Below are 25306 nucleotides of genomic sequence, written 5' to 3' on the forward strand. Positions count from 1 at the left end.
TAAATGACCACCACCAAACCCACTCCAGTCAACAGTTCACCACGCTGCCACTGTACCGGCTGAGGTCACAGCACCGTGTGTTGTACAAAGCAACAGCATCCCATCCCGCGTCTGTGCTCGCTCTCACACAGCAATGGGATTCCCGACGGAAATAATTGATTTTCTCACCCCGCCGGAATATGCCATCTCCCGTATGGCCATAGTCACTGTCATCGTCGTCCTCGTGGCAGACTCCTTGGTCTTCTTGCTCTCAGAACTAACCTGGCTTCTGTGCGTGGAAGATCCCCCTCTTTAATGGGGGAGTTCGGAAAAGTTTGTGGAGGGTGGCGTTTGAGTAGGTGGGGGAATTCTTATAGATCCTTGCTCGGAATTTACGCCTTCTTGGAATTGATATTCCATGCGTTGGAGCGCATCGAACGGATACGGGCTTTGTCTGTCATCTAGTGAATTGAAACCTCCGGAACATCAATTAGCATCGTGTACCAGCTAAGCAGACTACGAGAGACAATGTGGTCTGAGCCGGGGAGAAAGCCAGACATAATCATGATGATTCCATACCATGCCTCCCTTCTTCATCCCAACCCTCATCCAATTTAGTTAGAAGCTTAATGCATTAAAAATCCTCCCTCCAAAGTCTCGGTACAATCCCCCGGGAGAGAAAAGAAGAAAAAGAAACTCGAACCAGAATGCAATTGTTACACAATACCCAGAACAGCGTGCTCGAATCTTTCACTCACCTGTGAACTCGTGTAACAAAAATCTCACAGACAGCCAAATTCCACAAGATTTTCCCACAATTATGCTCACAACTCTGGCCACAAATCAACCCGCACCAGATCTGCGCTGCAAACACGAGGAATAGAAAGATGGATAATTCTGCCCGAAACTTGCTCGCAAGTCCGCAAACCTCACGCGCCGTTCCGACACTGACGGAATGGCGTTCAACCGTTCGAGGGATGCCACCTAGAAGTGGTCGTCCCAGAGAACTTCGTGCAGCAACACCAGATTCTCCGGTCTGGCGCTAGTGCAACTATGACAACCCCTCTCCCCCAATGGTCCGGGCACAGTTGTAAAAATTACAATTTCAGAAAGATTGAGACATTTTCTGAGAATCAAGTGATTTTGACACACGACAACATCAAATAAAATAAAATAAATGCAAAACGAAATTTTCAACAAAAAAAAAATAGCCTTTCCATTTTTCTACAGTGTATCTTCATCACAGATGTCCGAACAATTGATGCAGAGAGATTACAGCCGACTCTCACCGGAAAGAGAGAAAGAGAGAGTGAGCACGCGAGAAGATGAGGAGAAGTGACGTACGAGAGTTTTTCCGCCCAAAGCAAAGCTTGCCGGACGCCGCAAGCATGCAAAGTGGAAAATCCGCTGACAATCAAACAACCCGTCAACGGCAGCAAAGTAGGCTTGTGTGTGTGGCAGGATGTTTGAGATTTCAATGCAAGGATGAAAGGGAAGCGTCTTTGTGTGCGTGTCTGACTGGGGAGAGCAGAAAGAAATGGAGGCGCATGCGTCTCCATCAAAATTGAAGTTTTGACAGATTGTAAAGGAAGAGGAGTTTCGTCAAGTTTCACGTTTGAAAGCTTTACTACGATAAGCACGGAAAATTTTGCACTTATTGACCATGAAAATTTAATTCAACTTATTTCGAATTTCAAGTAAAGTTTAAGGGAAATGTACCCTTTCTCGCCCTATTTCTGTTATCGGCTTATGAGAACTTCGACCATGAATTACAGCTGTGTTTTAACTATTTCAAAAAAAATATAGCTGAAAAAAGGTAAGCAAGCGATTCTCTATTGTTGATGTTGTTTGAATAGCAGAAAATTACAAAAATGACGAGAATTGGTTAAAAAGCTGTCGAAAATAGGTACAAAAATGGATATACAAAAGTATGAAACAAATGTATATCTTGAAGAATAAATGCAGTTTATCTGCTTTGACAACTGAGTTTTTTATAAAAATTAAACGCGCGGAAAACTAGGTTGGTTCACACTCACAAAAACGAGTTTTTCAGCGTTTGATAGTTAAACAATCAATGCCAATAAAATTATTATTTATTTATGAAATCTATGATTTGGATATTATTAAAATTTAGGCACAAAAGCGACATCTAAATTTGTATTAAGAATAAGGTTGTAGCAAATATTTTTCAAAGTTTGCGCCTGAAATATCAGTTAAAAATCAGAATTGTTTAAATTTAGGCACAAAAGCTACATCTATATTTGGGCAGTTCTCTACGAAATCGGTCTTTTTTCTTAAATTTTAATTTTCGTGTTTTTTTAATACGGCTGAAACTTTTTTGGTGCCTTCACTATGCTCAAAGAAGCCATTTTGCATCATTAGTTTGTCCATATAATTTTCCATACAAATTTGGCAGCAGGCCATACAAAAATGATGTATGAAAATTCAAAAATCTGTATCTTTTGAAAGAATTTTTTGATCGATTTGGTGTCTTCGGCAAAGTTGTAGGTATGGATATGGACACGTTAAAAACAATTTTGGTGATTTTTTATTTAACTTTTGTCACTAAAACTAGTCAATAAAAATTGGTCGTAAAAATTTTTCTACTTCATTTTTCGATGTAAAATCAAATTTGCAATCAAAAAGTACTTTAGTGAAATTTTGATAAAGTGCACCGTTTTCAAGTTAAATCCATTTTTAGGTGACTTTTTTGAAAATAGTTGCAGTTTTTCATTTTTTTTAATTAGTGCACATGTTTGAAAAAAATATTTTTGAAAAGCTGAGAAAATTTTCTATATTTTGCATTTTTAAACTTTGTTGATATGACTCTTCGTTGCTAAGATATTGCCATGCAAAGGTTTAAAAACATGAAAATTGATGTTTTCTAAGTCTCACCCAAACAACACACCATTTTCTAATGTCGATATCTCAGCAACTAATGGTCAAATTTTCAATGTTAAACTGTGAAACATTCGTGAAATTTTCCGATCTTTTCGTAAATCATTTTTGTATGGCCAGCTGCCAAATTTGTATGGAAAATTATATGGACAAACTAATGACGCAAAATGGCTTCTTTGGGCATACCGAAGGCACCAAAAAAGTTTCAGTCGGATTAAAAAATACAAAAAAATCGAATGACCGAAATCAGACAGAACTGCTCATTTGTATTAAGAATAAGGTTGTAGCAAATATTTTTCTAAGTTTGTGCCCGAAACAGAGGAAAAAAATATTTTTTCAAAAAACTTCAAAATACAAATGAAAATGGGTAATTCTCTACCAACTAACACGAAATCGGGAAAAGTTGCCCCGACCCCTTTTCGATTTGCGTGAAACTTTGTCCTAAGGGGTAACTTTTGTCCCTGATCACGAAACCGAGGTCCGTTTTTTGATATCTCGTGACGGAGGGGCGGTACGACCCCTTTCATTTTTGAACATGCGAAAAAAGAGGTGTTTTTCAATAATTTGCAGCCTGAAACGGTGATGAGATAGAAATTTGGTGTCAAAGGGACTTTTATGTAAAATTAGACGCCCGATTTGATGGCGTACTCAGAATTTTCGGAACGTATTTTTCATCGAAAAAAAAACTAAAAAAGTTTTAAAAATTCTCCCATTTTCCGTTACTCGACTGTAAAATTTTTTGGAACATGTTATTTTATGGGAAATTTGATGTACTTTTCGAACCTACATTGACCCAGAAGGGTCATTTTTCATTTAGAACAAAATTTTTCATTTTAAAATTTCGTGTTTTTTTCTAACTTTGCAGGGTTATTTTTTAGAGTGTAACAATGTTCTACAAAGTTGTAGAACAGACAATTACAAAAAAATATATAGACATAAGGGGTTTGCTTATAACCATCACGAGTTATCGCGATTTTACGAAAAAAAGTTTTGAAAAGGTTACTTTTTGCGTTTTTCTTCGTTTCGTCGTCCGTGTCTGTCGCGGGTGACTATGAACGGCCATGATCGATGACGACCAACTTTTTCACGACGACCTTAGGACAAAGTTTCACGCAAATCTAAGAGGGGTCGGGGCAAGTGCTGTGTGAGTTGGCGGAGAATTACCCAAATAGAATTCTAACCAACTGAAAACCATCTAAAATTATTTTTTGTTTAAAAATATTTAGAATTTTTACGAAATTGCTATAGCGCTATAGCACCGCAAAAAAATTTTTTTTCGTAAAAAACAATGTCGAAAACTAGAAATTTTGGGAACAAATGATTGCAAAACAACTAAAACTGTATAATTAATTTTGAAACATTTTTCGTTTTCGTTTTACGGAGCAAGTTGGGGGACGCGGCCTCAAGTGAGTCCAAGTTCGGTTTCTTGTGGAGAAAAGGGTAGTGGCCAAACTAGTATTGCATACAAAAAAATCAATTTAGCCCATATTTTTTAAAATTTTTGTAGATTTTTGTTTGTTTTGGGGCAAAAACCAGCTTCTTTTGAGTCATAGAGAAGTTTTTCCACAAAAAATATGCAACACAGCTATGATTTTTTTTTTTTTTCAAACCGAATAGTTTGGCCACAATTTAAAGAAATTTTGATAAAGTGTACCGCTTTGGAGTTATGGTGCCTTTTTACTTCTAATTTCAATTTTAAATAATTTTACTTAATAAACTAAAAAAACTCATGAGTGACCATTTCTAAAAACAATCGAAAGGTTCTGGTTGCCGAGGTACCAGCAAATAAAAGAATGACAAACAGGAAAAGTCAAGTTTAGAAAATGGGGGACTTTCTGATTGATAGTTTAACTACACAGCAAAAAAATGGATAAATTTAGAAAGTGTAATTCTGGAAGGTTGAAGATTTTAAGATGTAATTTAACCTCAATTGAGACTGAAAAAGTCACATTACTACAGAAAAGTGGTAAATTACACATTTTTTCTGACATAAAAAATGTACTGCTTCCCAGATGTAATATTCCCATAATTTTTTTTCTGTGTAGACAGTTTCCCATTTTCTAATGTAAATATCGCAGCAATTACCTAATGCTCCAATTTTTAATACATAATACTTTGAAATTTCTGAATCAAGAAATTTCATAATTTCAAAATGCGCAATATTAAATGTGAATCGGCAAAGTTGTCAGAGGTTGGTATGAACACACACTCAAACTTTTTTTTTTGTAATCTGCTTTTAGGGCAACAACATTACATATTCATTTATCAACAAAACAAATTTACTATTTTAATTTCTTTTTAAATATTTTTCTGTTATTTTTTTGTAAAATATCGTCATTTTTTGTCGTTCTCGCTAGCTGGGCCGTAGCCCAGTTAAAAGCAGACAAACGTCAAAAAACCAAATCAAACCGAAATGACCGAGGGGTTAATAGAAGCAAAATCATGTTCAATCAATTGTTCGATCAATAAAAAAAAAACTTTTCTCGAGCTTCAAACAATCAAAAAAATATGAAAAATAGGCATTCAAAATAAATTAGAGTAACCTTTACTTTCATATTGCATCAGGAATTCCGTGCATAATAGCCCCTCGTAGCTGTTATCTTCTTCTTATTTTTTTATTATTTTCTTTTCAAGCTTGATGTATTTGACAAAAAACAAGAAATAAAAAATGTCATGCTAATGTTTTTTTAATCGGTAATATTTTCGACAGATTTCTTAAAATTTGGATGTTTCGGCTACCGAAACGAAATTTGTATTAAACAATAATAATAATAATGCCATAGCAAAAATTTTTTAAATACACCTTTCAAAATATTTTTATTTGTAAATTAGTGTTATCAACAATATAACAGAGTTTAAACACTTATTAAAATTGTTTTCAAAGAAATACGAATGGTTTGATAAGAGTTAATTTTTGCTCCTTTTTTTGTTTTTTCGTCAAAAGCTTTCGACAAGTACATCTCAACACAACTTCGTGGACCAAGCCCCCATGTTTATGTTTACTATTGCTATACATGCTCCCCTCCTGGGTCCCCCTCTTCCACAAACGAAACACAACAAACAGTTTTTCCCCCTCACGCGAGGGTTCATCCGATATCGATTTTTCCTTTCTGTCAACCAACCAACGAGCATTCATTCAGAGCAGCCATTTCCCAACTTCCACAAATCTCTAACGCGCGTAATTTCGTGGGAAAAAGGCAGCGTCGAACGTCGTTTGTGTTTTCCAAAGTGTGGAAAATTGGTGCGTTTTAGTGTAAGGTATCATATTTAGTGTAGGCGAGGTTGGTGTAACGATTAAAAGTGTAGTTTTTGGTAATATTTCTGCGCCAAAGAGCAGCTGTTTAGGTGAGTTTGGGGGATTTTCTTCCCTGCTTCCTTGCTGAAAAGGGCAATTATCGATCAAACCTGACAATCAACAGCCTCGCAAGAGAAGGCAAAGTTGATGTTCTTCTTCTGGCCAAATAAGGAACCCACTCATAATGATGACAATTTTACGAGTGGAGCATTTTTAATCATCATCTTTTCAACTTTTTTTTTCTCTCTCGCTTTCAGATACATCAGTTGATTGTGCTTATTATATCGAATGTATATTTATTGGCTTGATGACTAAATTTATAACCCAATATATCGAAAAGCAACGCAAAAAATAAATCGTATACAAAAACACACATAAAATATTAAACCGAATAGCCCAAAAAAAAAATGAACGCCACCGCCGTCAGCTGGACTTTTCGAAAGTGGTGCTTATTCGCCTTGGCCGTCGTCGCCTTGCTCGGAACGTCCGCCGAGGTCGCGGGCCAAGGTTTGGACAGTTTTCCGGCGCAACAGCAGCCACATTCGCTCGCCAAACGAATGGATCTGGAAATGTGTCTCGGTGAGTGTTGTTTTTGCTATTGGTCCGCGTTGTGGATTAATTAATTAACGATTTATTTTGTTTTAAAGTTCGCTTCGACGTCCACTTAAATACGATTATCCGCACCGAGGAGTCACGCGCGATGGGGGCCACGTTTCTGGACGATGCCGACGTAAACTCGCGCGAGCAGTGCCTCCGGTTGTGCTGCGAGACGGAAAATTGCGACGTTTTTGTGTTTGAGGAGAAGGTACGAAAAGTTACTGCATAATGTTATGAAATTCCACATTTTTGAAATTGTTTTTTTTTTTTATTTAACTTTAATTTGAGTTTCTAATTTGGTGGGCTCCCATTATTGAAAAAAAAACTCAGTTTTGAATGTGTTTTACATGGCAAAAAATCTTTTTTTTTAACTATGACACAAGTTGCTCAAAATGCATTTGACAGTGCTGCCAATTCTTCGATTTTTTTTTTTTGAAAGGCGTTTATAAAAGGTTTGCCAAAATTTCTTCAGATAAAAAAAAAACTTTATAAACAAAAAAAAACAATTTTAGGTGACTTGAAAACAATAGACGATTTTATTTATATTTTTATAAAGTGCAATTTCAATCAACACTTCTATTTCAAATATGATCTTAAAATAAAATAAAGAAAAATGTCGGCTTCTTCAAGGTTTTATTAAAAATATGATATTTAGAAAAAAGGCAATTCATTTTGATCGACTTAGCTCAAAAACTGGAATAAAAAAACGAGAATTTTCAAAAAGTGCTATTTTGCGCACTTTAATTTTTCGCATTCGCATTCGCATGGAGATGGTGATCTTAGCGGGTAGCAGACTGGATTTCGTCATGTATATGTGATGATTGTCCAGCCCACGTTGCTTAGATATTGATTAAAGGGAATTAAAACCAATTCTACCAGAACAGGACAGGCAGCACCATGAAAGCCATCCATTGCCGGCCGCTCCCATCTCCACCATTCACCGGGAAGGAAAAAGGATGCGTAGCACGGGAAATGTTGATGCTTGACTTACTTAGAAAAAGGTAGCGAAACCGAAGGCTCTTTTTCCCAGCCCTATTGTGGAACTCGATCAAATTGATCGTTTGACCAAATTTGCTCGAATTTAAACAACAAGGTTGCGTAAGTGTCGCGGGGAGTAAACTACAAGTAAAAAATAATGTAAATTTGGAAGCTGTAATTTTGGAAGATTGAATATTACCTCTTTTATGATGTAATTTTACCTCAATTTAGACTGAAAAAGTGACATTACACCAGAAAAGTTGTAAAATTACACATTTCCAGAGGTAAAATTACACCTTTTTTCTGACATAAAAGATGTACCCCTTCCCAGATGTAATATTACCACGATTTTTTTTTCTGTGTATTATTCTCAAGGCAAGCCATCGGATGCTGCTGTTGAGACATTTCCCGTTTAGTGAATATGCGGAATTAACATTTTAACGATTGAACGATTTGCGCAATTTAATTTTTGTGTGAAAAGTCTAAATAAAGATTTTTTTTAAAGATTTGAGCATTTCTCTACGGAATGGGCCAATTTCGAGCATTTTTTATTTTTAGTATTTTTTATTTGGCTCAAACTTTGTGGGGGCCTAACCTATGACCAAACAAGCTATTATGTGTCATTGGTTCACCCATACAAGCCTTCATACAATTTTGGCAGCTGCCCATACAAAAATGGTACGTAAATATTTGAAAATCTGTAACTTTTGAAGAAATTTTCTGATCAAAAAAAGGAAAAGTTGTAGATATTGTTGGAGACAATAAAAAAAATAGATAAACGAAAAAAAATTGTTTCCCAAAATCGGTATTTTTATTATTTTCGAGATTTTTTGATATGTTTTAGGGGACAAAACCCCGCAACGTTAAAGCCATAGAGTATGGTCAAACATTTTGCCGCAAAATTATACATTTTTTAAAAAAATGTGATTTTTATAAAAATGGATATTTTATACATAATTTTTTTGACCTCATTTTATTATGTAAAATTGTTTTTTTGTCGATGTCTTATTTTTGATTGTAGAGCTAAAGTACGAAATTGGGCGAAAGTGATTTAGATTTTTTTAAATCCAACATGGCGGCCAAAATGGTGGTGATCAAATATTAAAAAAAAACATTTTGTAATTTAATAGGCAATCAAATACAAATCTTACTAAAATGGGAATTAAATGTTAAAAGTGAAAAAATAAATAATTAGGAATTTGTTTTTTGTTCGTGATTCGATTACTCGAAGTCCCATACAAACCTTCGTATAATCGAATCTGGACTGTATATTGTTTTCAAAAAGATCGGATAATTTCACGAATGTTTCATGCAAATAAAATCCATTTCCGGTTTCAGTAGAGTGTTGCTCATGTAACTTTTTATTCCTGAAAAGTTCTAAGCAATACACACAACTTTGCAGAAGACACCAAATCAATCATAAAATCAGAAAAGTATTTTTTTCGCTACTGTTTTGGAGTTTGACACTTATTTATCTAAATCTTGAATAAAACGTTTCACTGAAAACAACCAATTTAAAGGGATTTTTTTTCGGAACTGCAAAAAAATCTCTTTTTTTTCGGTAAACCTCCTTTAATAAATTTACGACTCGTGCAAAGACCGGCCCGTGGCTTAATGGCTACGGCTCCCGCCTCATAAGCGGAAGGTTCAGGATTCGATTCCCGACCGGTCTCCTTGAAATTTTTCGACTGTAATTGAACTTTGAATGTGAACAAAAAAACGCATAGGAAATCAGGTGGGATTCAAACTCACACCTTTGGATTGGAAGTTGGATGCTCTAGCCATTCGGCCACCAAAGTATTAATATTCCTTGAGTGAATTAATCCGTAGTGGTGAAATAATATCACAAGGTCCTTTACTATATAATACAACAATCCCTTCCCCAACGATTCCCCTACACACCACACACCATTGTAATCTATACATAACTCGAACCGGTTGGTACGGTATGTCCCCGGCTTCTTCTTCTTCCCCTGATGATTCTATGAAATGTGGGATCCGTTCATAGAATCTGTCTCATGCGGTTAATGCAACGCAGTAGGCCGGGCCGCTTTAATGAATGTAATACACTTCGGGGGTTCTCAAAAGTACTGCAATCATTAATAATGACTAGAGGTGGGCAAAAAAAGAGCGAACCGCTCAAAGAGCCGGTTCACTGAAAAGAGCGAACGAACCGTGACTCACAAAAAAGAACCGCGGTTCTTTTTCAAACTCCGGTTTTGTGAAAGAACCGTTTCAATATGGCATGATTTTTGTTATAAATATAATTTTGTGTATTTCCGAAAAATGAAACATTAAATTTGTTTTTGAGAATTGAAAATGCAATTTCAAATATGTCAATGCTTATAAAAATTAATCCCAAAAGTAAACGATTTTCTAAACAAAATTAAATAAATTTTTCAGTGTGCAACTGATAGTTCATTAAAGTAAAAAACGTTCTAATTTTAATGAAAATAGAAGTCTTATCCACTGAAAACAAATTAAAAAGCATTTCGGTTTAAAAAAAAGTTCATCAATACTTCGATATTTTGAAAACTAATGAAACTAATGGGGATGTGCAAAATGCATTTTGAAACTCTTTTTTCATTAAAATGTCTTGCTATTATCTTTTTTGTGACTTTGGCCAGAGTTGAGGGACATAAACTTCAAAAAATATTTGGTATGGCCAAATTTATAAAAGTCCAATGTGAAATAACTTATAAAATCACACGATTCTTGAAAAAAACGTATTCATTTAAATTTTGAAAAAAGAGCGAAAGAGCCGGTTCAAAGAGCGGCTCTTTTTTAAGAGCGAACGAAAATGAGCGGCTCCTAAAAAAGAGCGGGTTTGCCCACCTCTAATAATGACAAGAAGGAACTTGAGGCGTAATCTAACCATAAGTTCTTCCGGATGCTTTCTTTGGACTGCATCTGAGGGTCAACCGAAGGGCCAGTTTTCAGAGTACAAACTCGATAGCCAGCCCGTCCCAAATTAATAATATTGTAACCATTGTTCAGACTCTAATACCATTAACGTCTTTAACCTTACACCCTCTTTCTTTTCCAGAACCAGGGCACCTGCTTCCTATTCAACTGCGGCCCGCCATCCAACTTTTACTGCAAATTTACGCACCACTCCAACTACACGAGCGCCGTACTGAAGATTCCTACCGTGGTGGAACCACCGCCTCCCCAGCCCGTCCAACCGCTGGTGTCCCAGATCCACTCGCTGGCACACCCCCAATCGCAGGCAGCGCAGGCCCCAACCCCAGTTATTGTGCCCAAACTTTCCCAACACGAGATGGAACTGGTCAATCTGAAGGCACCGAAACCGCCCACCAGACCCAGGTTTGTACTTTGAAATTTTAATTCAAGCGGCTCAGAATGACCCTTTTTTGTATTTCCAAGTAGTGATCAAACGACCACGACTTTGATCCCACCGCTCGGCGTCCAGCTGGGTCAACTGCCGGCGACGACCACGAGCAGCACTCCGCGGCCGTCCACGCCGGCCCAGTGTGGCCACTACGAGTTCCCGTGCCACTCAGGCGAGTGCATTGCCGTGTACAACGCTTGCGACGGAATCCCGCAGTGCGCGGATGGTAGCGACGAGGGTCCGGAATGCCGACGACCTGCGGCTCAACCAGTGCCACAGGTGAAACCCATCCAGCCGATTCCGGTTCAGCAGCCTCAGAGACCGGTGCTGCCACCATTGACCATGGAGCAGATGAACCCGGTGCCGATGCCGAAACCAGTGTTCCAACAAGATCTCCAGCAGCAAGAACTGAGAGGACTCCAGCAAATCCACAACCGAGAAGATCCGATGACAGCACCCAAGCCGTGGCCGAGGCCGCTTGGAGAAATGCCACCGTCATACATCGACACTCAGGACAGTCGCATCTTTAACCACAAGGGAGGTCTCCAACTCCAGTCGAACATATCACCTCCGCAATATCCGGACAGCATCCCAGACACCAGCTACATCCCGAACATCCCAAGAACCAATCAGTACATGCCCCTTCCAGGCAACTACCAATCCGGACCACCCCAGCAACAGCAGTGGGATCCTCGAATGTCTCCGCCTCAAAGACCCATGTGGCCACAGCAGCCTCAAATGCCCCAATCAATTCCACAACCAATCCCGCAAACCAACCAGCAACCCCAACCCCAACCCCAACAACCTCTTCAACCCGTTGCAACTCCGGTAGTCACCAGCAATGACCAATCGAAAACCCCCATCGATACCCCCAAAGAATCCGATCCTCACAAGCCCGCAAAATCCTCCGAAGAGTACGAAACGTACGACGATCAGTACCAGGACGGCAAAGCCACCTCCGGCGAAGATCAAGAGGAAGCGGAAAAGCCGGAAGCAACGCAAAAGAAGAAGCAACACAAGCACCGCAAGCATGGCGACCACGAACACGAGCACAAGAAGAAGAACAAGGCCAAGACGGCGAAAAAGGACAAGGCCCACGGGGAGGAGCACGCGGCGCCGCCGGTGCACGAGCATTTGAAGATGCTGCGGAACGATCTGGAGATTGAGTTTGCCGACCACGACGGGCAGGCGGAACGGCCGGGAGGTGCGGTGCTTTCGTTGACGTTGGGTGAGTTTGACGAAAGTTAGTTTTTTTTGAGAAATATCGAATTTAGTTTGGCAATTTCTACTCAAGGGTTAACACCAACATTTTAAATAATGGATTCATTATTTCAAAATAACAAAAATACAATATAACAAAAAAAAATAATACAAGGATAGATAATTACAAGTCCTATAAACATATGAAAGACAATCGTTTAAAGGATCTTTTAAAAAAAACCCTAGATTTAATCCATAAATACCAAAATACAAAACAAAATACGAAACATCATATATTAAAAAATTTCAAAACTACAAAAATAAAAATATCACAAAAAAATCATAAATTCCAAATAAGAAAGAACAAAAATACAGAAATTGAAAAAAAAAATTATGAATCCAAAACCAAAACTCATAAATTAAAAAAAATTAATAAATAAATAAAAAATACATCAACACAAAAATACAAAACTAAAAAAACAGAAAATTTAATGTCACTAAAATACAAAAAAATAAAGAAACAAAAAATATAAAAATTATTATTAAAAATAAAAAAACATGACAAATTCAAAAAAGAGCAAAAATATATTAATTCTACATTACAAAAAAATATTTTAATAAAATCATAAACTATAAAAATGTAAATAACAGAACATAACAGAAAATAACAGAAATATAGGGAAACCTCTTTTTACGCGGTGCGTTACGATTTTCTAATTTGTCGATTTCTCTGGAACGACACAACATTTTTACAATCTTTTTAAAGCAATTTGTAGGTTTTAAAAAAAGGCGTAGGCGTAAAAAAAGATATCTCTGTACTAAAATCAAAAAGTCCATAAAGCAGATGCAAATAATAGATAGGGGACCATCCACAAACCACGGGAACACTTTTTTGGAAATCTAAACACCTCGTCAGGGACACTTTAAATGGGTTTTAGCAGATTGCACTCAAAATTACATAGAAATTAGCAACAGCCTTAATTCCAAAATTCAAAAATTTAAAGAAAACAAGAAACAAAAATACAAAAAAAAAAACAAAATTATAAATTCAAGAGATCAAAATTTAAAAAGATTCGCGAATACCTACACACAAAAACACAGAATTACAAAAATAAAATAAAAAAAATAAAATAATGCAAAAGCTACGAATAAAATACCAAAAAAGTAAAATACAAAGTTTACAAAAAATTTAAAACAAATAGAATATCATAAATATAAAATTAAAATCATAATTTCAAAAATACGAAAATTGCTAAATTATTTCAAAATAATAAAAAAAAAACAAAATGCAAAAAAAATATAAAAAAAAAACTAAAAAACCTTAATCTGAAAAAAATACAACAATTAAATAAATACCAAAATAAAAAAATACACAAACACAAATAACACCAAATAAACAAATACAAAAATTAAAAAAAAACACAAAAATTAAAAAAAAAATACAAAAGTTAAAAAAAATGCGAAAATCATGAATTTACAATTTCAAAAATTCAAGAAAAAAACCTAAATTCCAAATTAGAAAAAAAAACTTGAATTCCAAATTAGAAAAAAAAACTTGAATTCTAAATTACAAAAATTAAAAATACCAACATACAGAAATTAAAAAATTAAAATCCCAAATTTACAACAAAAAAACATAAAATACAAATACATAGGTTATTGTACAATCATAGGCCTTCTGATAATCGAATCACGAAAAAAAAAACATTATTTTTTTGTATTTTTTGGTTGTTTTATTTTTAAAATCAAAGTCGAGTTCTGCGATCCTATTTCAGTCAAATTGGAATAGTTGATTGCCTATTAAATTACAAAATGCATAATTTCAATAGTTGATCCTGGGCAGACGTTAATAACAAAATACATGCCATTTCAATACTGTTAAAATAACAGAAAGTGTTATGGAATATTCTTGCAAAATCCATTTTTGCAAAAGAGTTCAATAACAGTTTATGTTATTATAACAAAATTTGTTATCGGTCTGATATTGATTGAAAGCCAGAACAACTTGGGAATAACATTTTTTGTTATGGAAGAATAGATGAATCCAGTTTGAAATGGCCGCTAGGTGGCCAATGGTGTTAGAAATGACAGCTTCCATGTATTTGAATATGGGAGCTCAGGAAAACTAAATTTTAAGCAATAAAATGATTATTTATGATAAAAGTATTGATTGATTAGGTGCACAAAATGTGTCTAGAATATTATTAAAATGAAAACTGCTCAAAAAATTTGCAATCGAGATAAGTACACCATTCGATTCAGCAGGAATTTTGGGCACCAAAAATATATAGTTTTCATATGTTAAGTATTTTATTTTAAAAGATAATTAACAAAAAGTATGAAAATCGAGACATTTAGTATGGGAGCTGTCAAATCTCTCACCATCAAAAAGCAGCGTAGAGCTTTCGCTGGATTTGTCTATACCTCAAACTGTTATTGGGATGATCGGATTAGTTGCTAAAATAACAAAAAATAATAACAAAGATTTGTTCGAAGAATAACTTAAAATGTCTTAGTCTGTTATAACAATCCAATAACAAAAAAATCATAACGGCGAATAACAAATCTTGTTATAAATAACATCAAATGTTATTGGCCTAGTATTTTCAAATATCAAAAAATGTGATTCAGAAGTTTTTTTCCCTCTGCTCGGGATCGCCGCCATTTTGGATTTAAAAATTCTAGATAATTTTATCATATTTAAGACAATGTAAATACATGATGTCACTTAAAAACACACAGAAATACAAAATTATTTAAAAAAAACAACTTTCTAAAAATTTAAAATTAAAAAACATAAAAACTAATTAATACAATCAAGAAAAACGAAAATAAATTTAAAAATTACATAACCACAAAAATACAATTTTCTAAAATTGCGAAAAAAACAAAATTAAATTCAAAAATAACAAACTACAAAAATACAAAAAAAAACTAAATTGATAAAAAAAAAACATTTTTTTTTAAATAAATTAAGCAAATGTGATGAAACAGTTAACTAACAAATACGTTATATTTGTCGTTGTCCACTTTCAGGCGCCATCCTCACCGCCGCGCTCGCCATCATGATCGGCTGCCGGATGAAGGTGGCCCGACGCCGGATCCGCCGGCAGGGCGGCAAATCGTCGTACGCTCACGACGCCGACTTCCTCGTGAACGGAATGTATCTCTAAACGCTTATTTGTAGAGAGAGAGAGCGGCTATCGAATTTATTTAGCGCAATTTAGTTGACAAATTGGAACATTTTTATCGTGTTTTTTTTTTGCGTTTAGAATAACAGACTGCACCTGGTTGTTTTTAGGGGAAAAGCAAAAGCTACACTGTCATACGGATTTGTTTTTGTTTAGAATTGGTATGCTTTTAGTTGAAAATAAAATAGGTACCCGAAAAGTGTGGCGAAACTGTTTGTTTTGAAAGAAACGACCCCCGCACTCAATCATCGTAAAAGTCCGCGAGAATTTCCCACGACACAAGATTAACTGCGCCCACACTTTGCCCGACGAATTCCGTGACCCAATTAGCTGTGGAAGAGAGAGAGAGGGCTTTCGAAGAACGCAGTCACACCAATGCACACGCACAATTCACTTTAATAAAGTCTTTTTTATTGTTTCGTCTATTAATTTATATGTCTTTTTAGACCGGCAACAAATGCGGTGCACAATGCTTTTGTCAGTTGTCCAAATGTGTTTTTTTGAAATAATTTACTCTCACTACGCAACTAACAGTCAACACTAGGTTTTGTTTCTTTCGTAATATTTTTAGGTTTCTCACTACACTTTTTTGTTTCTATTTGTAAGGTAAAAACTGATAAACTTGTAGTTTTGCTTTTTCATAGGTAAAAAATATTTACAAAAATACGAAGTAAAGTCGATGTAAAATCAGAAGTGTATTAAAATAATATCCATCTTTCTCTCGATATTTGACATCAACTGTTTTACGAGTGTGTATTAATTAGTTTAACTCCATTTCATCTAACAACGAACAATTTCGTTTGAATTATTTTTACTTTCACTACATCTAGGCGCGTTGCACAACACAAACATATTGCAAAATGTCTTGCCTACCCCAAAAAAAGAAGTCTTGTTGTTAGTTTGTCTAATTTGCTAATGTCTTTCTTCTATTTCTACTAAACCTTGTTGCAACTATGGAAAGATGATGGCATTTGTTTTATGTTGGGATGAAATGTTGCTTAGAACCTTTGTTTAGTTTTTAGTTTATTCGGTGTTTGCTAGCTACTTTAAAGTTGTTGCTGTTTAGTTTAATAAGACAAGGAGTTTTCGGTGTTTCTTTCAGTTAGTAACTTGCTTAGGAATATAACATGTTTTTTTATACGCTTAGGTCTTTGACGCCAATTGCTGGAGGGTTCCCGGCGAACCCGTGTGGCGAATAAACTATTCCGTAAATTGGCAAAAAAAACTCGTTTGTGTGTTGATAAAAGTCTGCCTTGTGAGTGTAGGAGATTTTTGTTGTTGTTAATAAATATATAGGTAACATTTCACAGTAAGGCCAACAAGTTTGCTCAGACAGGATGCTTGAATATGTTTTTTAGTGAATTAGTCCAGTCCTCGGTGCGCAAAATTGCACTGTTTTCCTTAGAAGAGTTTTTTAGGAGCATTTTCTTCTGATTGAACAGAAACGTGCTCAAGAGTACAAAACTCTTAGGAACTTGAAAAAGAAACGAGTGTTAGGTGGAACAAATCTTAGAGACTTCGACCAATGATACTTTTTATTGTATTTTAAAATATTGTTATTTTTTTACATTACTTTTGCTATGACCAAAGTCCCCATTTCAATCGATAATTTTTCCATACAAGTCTACATTAGGGTGCCCAGAAAAAATACCCCCTGCACTGGGTTATTTTAAGCGTCTATGCCAATTTTGAGCGAAATTGGCAGAGATTAACCCATTGATACCGATGAAGTTTGAAAAAAATCCTTCAGAAATGACATTTTTAAATTGCTAATAACTTTTCAGGATCTAGGTTTACAGTTTTGATATGTTCTACAAAATTGTAGAGCATTGAATTTTCTATTAAATTTTCGGGTTTTTTATGCATTTTTTTTTATTGTTCCCATGCAAACATCACTAAAATAGGTCAAGGAACAATATTCAGCTTGTGGATCGAGGTTTTGCGCCTTTTCGAGATATTTAAGTTTTAAATTTGTATATTTTACATTAAATTGGCTGTAAATTTTGAACCTTAAGTCCAAATTGACATGTCAAAAAATAAAAATGTTCGTTTTTAAGTGCTCTAAAAATACCCCGAATATCATCTTTCTCTAAAACTTAACCCCAAATTGCCACGTTCAAATAACTGATTTTTGAAGGTTTGCTCAGATGCTTTCTATAAATTTGGTCGTAAAAGGCGTATATTACGAGATAAAATTTTGGTGTCTTGGACAAAGTTGCTTGAATTGGCAAGCCCAACAACTTTCTAGAAGACGAAAAAATTCCCAAAAATATTCCTGAAAAGTTAGATTTTTAAAATCACCCTAATCTGCATCAACTCTTCTGAAGACACGAAAGCTCCAAAACTTCACAATTTTTCGGAAAATCTATTTTCCACTTAATTTTGCGATCTGGACTACTGTGCGATGGTTTCCGAGATATCATCGATTGAAAGTTGAGGTTCAATTTTTTTTTTTACATTTTTTTGTGAATTTTATTTTTTTGCAAATCCATATCTCAGCAACCAAAGGTCGCATAATCAATGCCCTAAATGGCAATTTTAGAACAATTTCTCAGCTTTTCTTTTTTTTCAAATATATACAAGTATGAACATGTTTTTGAAAGCTGAAAAAATACAATTTTGTTGAATAATTTAACTTAAAAATGGCTATGATTCAATAGCGATGCAATTTATCAAAATATACAACCTTAAAAAACTTTTTTTTGAATGATAATAAACTTGGCCAAAAAACATCTGACAATACTAAATCGATCAGAAAATCCCTGCTCGAGACACAGATTTCATAGCACATTTTGATGGACTTTGATGCAAAATGGACATAAGGACACAATGGATAAAGTTTCATTGCAATTTTGAAAAATACACAAATTAAAATCAGTTTTTTTTTGCGAAATTCTAGAGCACTGCGTAGTTCTCGGAATCCCTTCCCCAATGGTCCTCGTTCACACCAAACACCACTACACCTATAAATAACTCTTAGCGTCTGGAACGGTAAGTCCACGCATCCTTGCTCTCTTATTGATTCTTTGAAGCATGAATCCGTTCACAGAATCTGCTGTCTCATGCGATGTGTAATGCAGTAAGTCTGGCCGCTCAAATGAGTGTATTCGATGGTTTAAATCAAATAAAAAATAGACCAGTTTGACTTAAAATCAAGGAACGAACGCCAAAAAAAAACTTTTGATTTTACAAATTATCAATGAATAATCAAATTTTTGGTAGCAATTAAGGTTTACTCCGTCAAAATGTTGCAGAGGTACAATAACTTAAAAAAAATTGTACAGGACAGATCATTCTAATAGACTGTCCTTTTCAAATATAATACCCATTTTTCTAACAAAAAAAAATCCCGAATTAAACTAAAATACTGTTCGACTGCAAATCCAATGTGAGAAGATTAAGTCAAAAATGTGACCGTAAATAGTTCGATTTGTCATTTTAAGAATAACTTCTTTATTCGTATCAAAACAGTTTGTAGAGTTTTATCGTAATAGAAAAATAAACTTTTGCATTGATGAAAGTCTCAAAAAATTGCTCACCTAAAAAAGAGTTGTTTAGAATGGTGTTATCAAAAAATGCCATTTAAATACAAGCAAGAATGTGATGTGCTGAAGTAGCGTGTTGTGATGACATCTTTTATTTTTTGGTAGAGCAAAAGTGCTTAGATAGAAGAAGTTAGTTGCCTGCAATCAGATTTATCAGAGGTGCGGTATAAATGTGACGAGTGTTTGGTTTCTTCAATCTGCCACTTTTTCTTAGGTTTGTTTTGTTCTGTTCTGTTCTGTCTTCTCGACGAGACTGAAGCAAGTATTCACTATCTAATCAGGTATAAAATAAATATTGTATATATTTTATATATGTAAGAATTTTGGATGTTTCCAACAATACTACGAGAAACGCGTTGTTCACATAAATAATTTCAAAGTGGATCGTATATAAATACAGAAGCAATTTACGAGAAAAAATAAATCCACACAGACGTTCTGACAGACAGTGAGGAGGAGCATATTTTAAAACGCCTTCTTTCGTTTCTTTTGGTGCGCGTTACCTTTTAAACTTGACACTTGACAACCAAGTGTGATAAACTTTCGAAAAATTGTTCCACACAAGCACGACTGAATGCTCGCAAAAACGTAAAAACCGAACAAGAAAATCGTACAATTATGACACATTAAAACAGAAATTCCCCTCGCGCGCACTTGCGCTTAGGGCATACCGGGCACGATGCCGCTGAGCTGCGGATGCGGATGGTGGCCACCGCCGGACGTCGCCGCCTGGGTGTACTGCTGCAGCAGGGTGGCGCGAACCTTTTGCTGCTCGAGCCGCTGCACTTGCGCCGCCAGGTGGGTGTTCTCCACGTACAGATCCTTGACGAGGATGTCGTTGCTGGCGAGCCGTTTGGCCTGGTCGGCGATCACGATGCTTTGCGCTTCCAGTCGATTGCTCATTTCGGCGATTTCACTGCGCTGGTGTTGCCAGATTCCTAAGAAATACAAAATCAAAGTTACAAATTGTTCCAAACCACTTCAAATCACCAACTTACGGTGCAAAATCTGCTCGGAGTAAGCTTGCTGTTGCTTCAACATCCCGTTCAGATGCCGGTTCTTGTTTTCCAGATGCTGAATCTTCTGCGTCAGATTCGGATGGGCCGTCTTGTTGTAACTGCGCGCCAGGAATGGCTTCACCTCCGTCATCTGCTGGAACTCCATCTTCAGACAGTCCCGCTGGTGGGTCAGCTCCTTAATCTCGTCCTGCAGCTGCAGCTGCATCAACCGCTGGTGCTTCAACTGCTCCTGGCTGACCATGGCGACGTCCGTTTGGGACACGGATTTGTGACTGTCGAAAAATAATTCACAGAATCAATAAAATATCCAACTCAAAACCCACCCACAAACTCACATGCTATGCGTCGACGCCAGGCTGTGCGTACTCCTCGCCGACTTGACCGAACAAACGTCCGAGCAGTCGCCCACATCCTGCCCAGCGTCCCCACCACACGAGGTCACATCCGTAGTGGAGTTGGCACCCGTCACCGATGACGCCGGCTTCTGGATCGGCGAAATGGTCCTGCTAAAGCCGGGCTCCTCCTCCTGCACCGTAAGCTGGTCCTGTGCGGGATCATCACATTGCTGCTGGGTTGGTGTGGTCGTGCCGGTACTGACCTTCAGCGGTTGGCACCAGTTCGGATTCTGGTAGTCGCGGGTCGTTGTCGTGGCCGGCGCTTGGATCGTGCTCTGGTTCCAGAGGTAGCTGATGGGCGAACTGGCCGGGCTCTCCTCCATTTCGGGCGTTTCGATGCGCGGTGGGGTGGCGCTGGAGGAGAAATTGATGTTTTGCTTTAATGTTTGGAATTTTCCTTTTTTTTGTAAACGAAATTAAATTGTTTGGATTGAAAATCACAGTTGAAAAAAACTCTCCTGAAGAACTATTATGAAAATATCAAGGTTGTTAAAGATTAAATCAGCGAGGCTCGATAATGTTAACGATAGATCTATATTTCTTTCGACGATAACCTTTTTGACGATAACGCACGATAAGTATTTTTTTAAATAAATTTCTTAAATTGACTTAATCCAACTAAATTATTTTAATTTTTCAAAGCTTCCACAAAGTTATTTTTTTAAATATACAGCCATCCCCACGAAAACAGCATGATTCGAAAAAAAATTCTCCGATCGGGCTCAAAATTTTTCTGGGGGATCCTTGGCTGAAATAATTAGACCCGTATTTTTTCGTTTGGCCATTAGGGTGACCTACGCCGTGTTAGGGTGGTGCGAAAAATGGCAATTTTCGTCGATTTTCGCAAAAACCACTTTTTTCAAAAAGTCATATCTCCGCGCCATTTCATCCGATTTTAGCTGTCCTAGACGCAAAAGAAAGGTGATTAGTTTGGCTATTTGGGAAAAATAGTAAGAAGTTTCAAAAATCTAGCTTAACATTTGAAAAGGTCATATGAAAACTTTAAATGCTGTTTTGAAGGTCTCGGGACCAAAGAGCCTATGTCTGAAAGTATTTTAATCGGATTCTTCGGAAAATTTCACATATCATATCAAAAAATGGTGAAGTTATGTTTTCGATACTCTGAGATACGATTTTTTGAAAATAAAAGCTGGAATATTCGACGCGCCACGCGCAAAAATGGAAAATGACGAAAAGGGGAAAAATTGACTTTTTTCACTAAAACTGCGATAACTTTAAAATGTCAGCGATGACCTGTAAATGTTATGGTACCAAAAGTTGCGTCTTTTAATTAAGAAAATTTTGGTACCCTAACATGCAAAGGTCATCGCTGACATTTTAGTTTTAGTGAAAAAAGTCGATTTTTTCCCGTTTTCGTCACTTTCCCATTTCTGCGCGTGGCGCGTCGAAAACTCCAGTTTTTATTTTCAAAAAATCGTATCTCAGAGTATCGAAAACATAACTACACCATTTTTTGATATGATATGTGAAATTTTCCGAGGAATCCGATAAAAATATTTTCAGACATAGGCTCTTTGGTCCCGAGACCTTCAAAACAGCATTTTATGTTTTCATTCAACCTTTTCAAATATTAAGCTAGATTTTTTAAACTTTTTACTATTTTTCCCAAATAGCCAAACTAATCACCTTTCTTTTGCGTCTAGGACAGCTTAAATCGGATAAAATGGCGCGGAGAAATGATTTTTTTGAAAAAATAGGTTTTTGAGCAATTCTCTACGAAATCGTTCTTTTTTCTTCAATTTAAATTTTTGTATTTTTTAATCCGGCTGAAACTTTTTTGGTGCCTTTGGTATGCCCAAAGAAGCCATTTTGCATCATTAGTTTGTCCATATAATTTTCCATACAAATTTCGTAGCTGTCCATATAGAAATGATGTATGAAAATTCAAAAATCTGTATCTTTTGAAGGAATTTTTTGATCGATTTGGTGTCTTCGACAAAGTTGTAGGTATGGATACGGACTACACTGGAAAAAAATGATACACGGTAAAAAAAAATGATGATTTTTTTATTTAACTTTTTATCACTAAAACTTGATTTGCAAAAAAAACACTATTTTTATTTTTTTTTATTTTTTGATATGTTTTAGAGGACATAAAATGCCAACTTTTCAGAAATTTCCAGGTTGTGCAAAAAATCATTGACCGAGTTATGAATTTTTTAATAAATACTTATTTTTTCAAAAAATCGAAATATTGGTCGCAAAATTTTTCAACTTCATTTTTCGATGTAAAATCAAATTTGCAATCAAAAAGTACTTTAGTAAAATTTTGATAAAGTGCACCGTTTTCAAGTTAAATCCATATTTAGGTGACTTTTTTGAAAATAGTCGCAGTTTTTCATTTTTTTAAATTAGTGCACATGTTTGCACACTTTTGGAAAAAATATTTTTGAAAAGCTGAAAAAATTCTCTATATTTTGCTTCTTCGGACTTTGTTGATACGACCTTTAGTTGCTGAGATATTGCAATGCAAAGGTTTAAAAACAGGAAAATTAATGTTTTCTAAGTCTCACCCAAACAGCCCACCATTTTTTAATGTCGATATCTCAGCAACTTATGGTCCGATTTTCAATGTTAATATATGAAACATTTGTAAAATTTTCCGATCTTTTCGAAAACATTATTTTCAAAATTTTCAAATCAAGACAACATTTCAAAAGGGCCAAACATTCAATATTACAAAAAAATCGAATGACCGAAATTCTAGAGAACTGCTCTTTTGCAAAAATCCACGAAAATTGCCATTTTTCGCACCACCCTAACACGGCGTAGTAATGGCCAAACAAAAAAATACAGGTCTAATTATTTCGGCTTAGGATCCCCCAGAAAAATTTTGAGCCCGATCGGAGAACTTTTTTTCGAATCATGCTGTTTTCGTGGGGAATTGCTGTATAGTAAGTTTCAATGCATAAATACAAAAAATATAACAAAATACCATAATTTTTCGAAAATACTCAAATTTTCATAATTATCAATATGGGTATCAAACTCCACTTTATTAGAGTTTTTTTGTTATAGAAAATTAAAATTTTCACAAAATACACTTAAAAAAAATGAATTTAATTAAAAATATGTTACGGAATTTACCAAAAAAAAACATTAATTATGTGAAAATACAAGCAACAATTCGTATCTTTTGATACCCAAATTGCCAATTATAAAAATTTGAGTGCTTTCGAAAAACTTTACAAAATTCGTTTGATACCCATATTGCTATTAATGGAAATTTGAGATTTTTCGGTATTTTAAGAAAATTGTAGTAGTTGCAAAGAAAAAAAGGTATATAATTAAAAAAATGCGAAAATCCAAACAAAATGTCTCTTCATGTGATACCTATATTGCAAATTATGAAAATTTGATTAATCCCGATATAATAAGGTATTTCATGAAAATTCGAGTTTTGTACAAAATCAAAACTCTAATTAATTCCCCTGTTACAAATTAGGAAAAATTTAGAAGACGATAATTTCATCGAATAAAAACCTTAGAAAAAATAATAAAACATCTAGAATACAGTCCAGACTCGATTATCCGAAGCCTCGATTTTACGATTTTCGTTTGTATGGAATAATTGAAATATGAAAAAAAAATCTTTTTTTATTTTTTTGTTTTTAACAGTAAATTAGAATTACGTGACCCATTTTTTGTTAAATTTGAATAGTTGACTGCCTATTGAATTACGTATTTATAAAATATTTTTTAATTAATGTATTTTTACAATATTTCATCACCGCCATTCTGGCCGCCATCTTGGATTAAAAAATTCCTAATCACTCTTTAGCGTAGTTCATGGATCGTACTATAGCTTGACAATCGAAAATATGAGAACAAAAAAAATTGTCGTGATTTGATTATCCGAAGTTTCGATTATCCGTAGTGAAACTTTGCCAAGGCCTTCGGATAATCGAGTCTGTACTGTATCAACAAATACAACCAACAAAATTTGAAAGAAACAAAAAAAACAACATTTCCTGATTTCAATGTCAAAAAAAAATATTTTTTGTTTCCAATCTTTCTTCCCATTGGATTTTCATCACGACTAAAATTTAATTAGTGAATTTTGAATTTGAAAACTTGAATTTTTTTATTATATTTTTTACATTGCAAATAGGATCAATGGATAAGGTTTCCAGCCGTCAAAAAAAATCCGAAAACCGGATTTTATATGGAGATTTTTAGAAAAGTAAAAAATTAACCATTTTCCTGGCAAATTACTTCTTATTTTTTCTGTAGGATTGTATAGCATGACAAACTGGATCGAAAAACGCTTTATCTAATCTTATCTTATCTCTAATCTATCGAAATCGCTTCAAAAACAAACATATTTTTGAAAAAAAAATCCTCTAAAAGCGTTTTTAGGTCGATTGGCATGCCATACAATCCTACACAGAAAAACATCCGGATTTAAATTACAAGCCATGGTTTTAACATTTGAATGAAAAAAGTTCACACCAGTCCAGTTGTTTTGCAATGATAAGTTTTCAAAATATCTAAGCAAACAGACGAAAAAAAACGTCCGAAAACTGAACTTTATATTGTTCTCTACATAGGAATTTTAGACATGAAACTATGATAACCAACGCAGAAAAAAAACATTTTAAATCCTTTTCTTATGTTTAACCTTCTGTTTCCATAAACATTTTGAAGTTTCTTGAAATAATATTTGTTTTTCCTTAGGATCACGACAGACTCATTTTCAATATTTATTGCCTAACTTGGCCTAAAGAAAAACGTCCATGATGTGCCATACCTCAAAAGTTGAAACCTTGCTCCAAATCAAACGCGGGTTGTCAAAATATACTTTTTGTTATAAAAAGTGAATCAAAAATCTGGGGA

General features: G+C 35.2%; 3 protein-coding genes across 4 annotated transcripts in view; 1 reads left to right on the forward strand and 2 right to left on the reverse strand.

The window, feature by feature from the left end:
- The window catches only part of LOC6036011 (protein phosphatase 1 regulatory subunit 14B), a 146850-nt gene extending 145882 nt beyond the window's left edge, over positions 1–968 (reverse strand). The window contains exon 1 of the mRNA XM_038257555.1: positions 738–968. The gene's annotated coding sequence lies outside the window, so the exon portion shown is untranslated. The remainder of the gene's footprint in view (positions 1–737) is intronic.
- Positions 969–5986: 5018 nt separating this feature from the next.
- LOC6036012 (leucine-rich repeat extensin-like protein 5) lies at positions 5987–15694 on the forward strand. 2 transcript variants are annotated; one of them, XM_001846064.2, is made up of 6 exons: positions 5987–6222; positions 6430–6751; positions 6820–6977; positions 10794–11074; positions 11135–12327; positions 15336–15694. In XM_001846064.2, exons 2-6 carry the CDS (start codon positions 6580–6582, stop codon positions 15470–15472), a joined length of 1941 nt encoding a protein of 646 aa, XP_001846116.2. In that variant the 5' UTR covers positions 5987–6222; positions 6430–6579; the 3' UTR covers positions 15473–15694. The 2 variants fall into 2 exon arrangements, with proteins under 2 accessions (XP_001846116.2, XP_038113481.1); XM_038257553.1 differs by having other exon boundaries at positions 11138–12327.
- Positions 15695–19091: 3397 nt separating this feature from the next.
- LOC6036013 (blastoderm-specific protein 25D) overlaps positions 19092–25306 on the reverse strand; it is a 31602-nt gene continuing 25387 nt past the window's right edge. Inside the window, exons 4-6 of the mRNA XM_038257324.1 lie at positions 20390–20803; positions 20034–20326; positions 19092–19973 (exon numbers count right to left, since the gene is read on the reverse strand). Of these exons, the coding sequence (XP_038113252.1) occupies positions 19696–19973; positions 20034–20326; positions 20390–20803 (985 nt within the window). The 3' untranslated portion in view covers positions 19092–19695. The remainder of the gene's footprint in view (positions 19974–20033; positions 20327–20389; positions 20804–25306) is intronic.

This window comes from Culex quinquefasciatus, chromosome 2, assembly GCF_015732765.1.
Source record: "Culex quinquefasciatus strain JHB chromosome 2, VPISU_Cqui_1.0_pri_paternal, whole genome shotgun sequence".
Classification (NCBI taxonomy): Eukaryota; Metazoa; Arthropoda; class Insecta; order Diptera; family Culicidae; genus Culex; species Culex quinquefasciatus.

What these genes read in the sequence shown, in the direction of transcription:
- LOC6036012 (XM_001846064.2), top strand. Translation starts at nt 6,580, where the DNA reads ATGAACGCCACCGCCGTCAGCTGGACTTTTCGAAAGTGGTGCTTATTC. An exon ending in GGATCTGGAAATGTGTCTCG is followed by an intron (nt 6,752 to 6,819) that starts GTGAGTGTTGTT and finishes TTTGTTTTAAAG; the next exon opens with TTCGCTTCGACGTCCACTTA. An exon ending in AAACCGCCCACCAGACCCAG is followed by an intron (nt 11,075 to 11,134) that starts GTTTGTACTTTG and finishes TGTATTTCCAAG; the next exon opens with TAGTGATCAAACGACCACGA.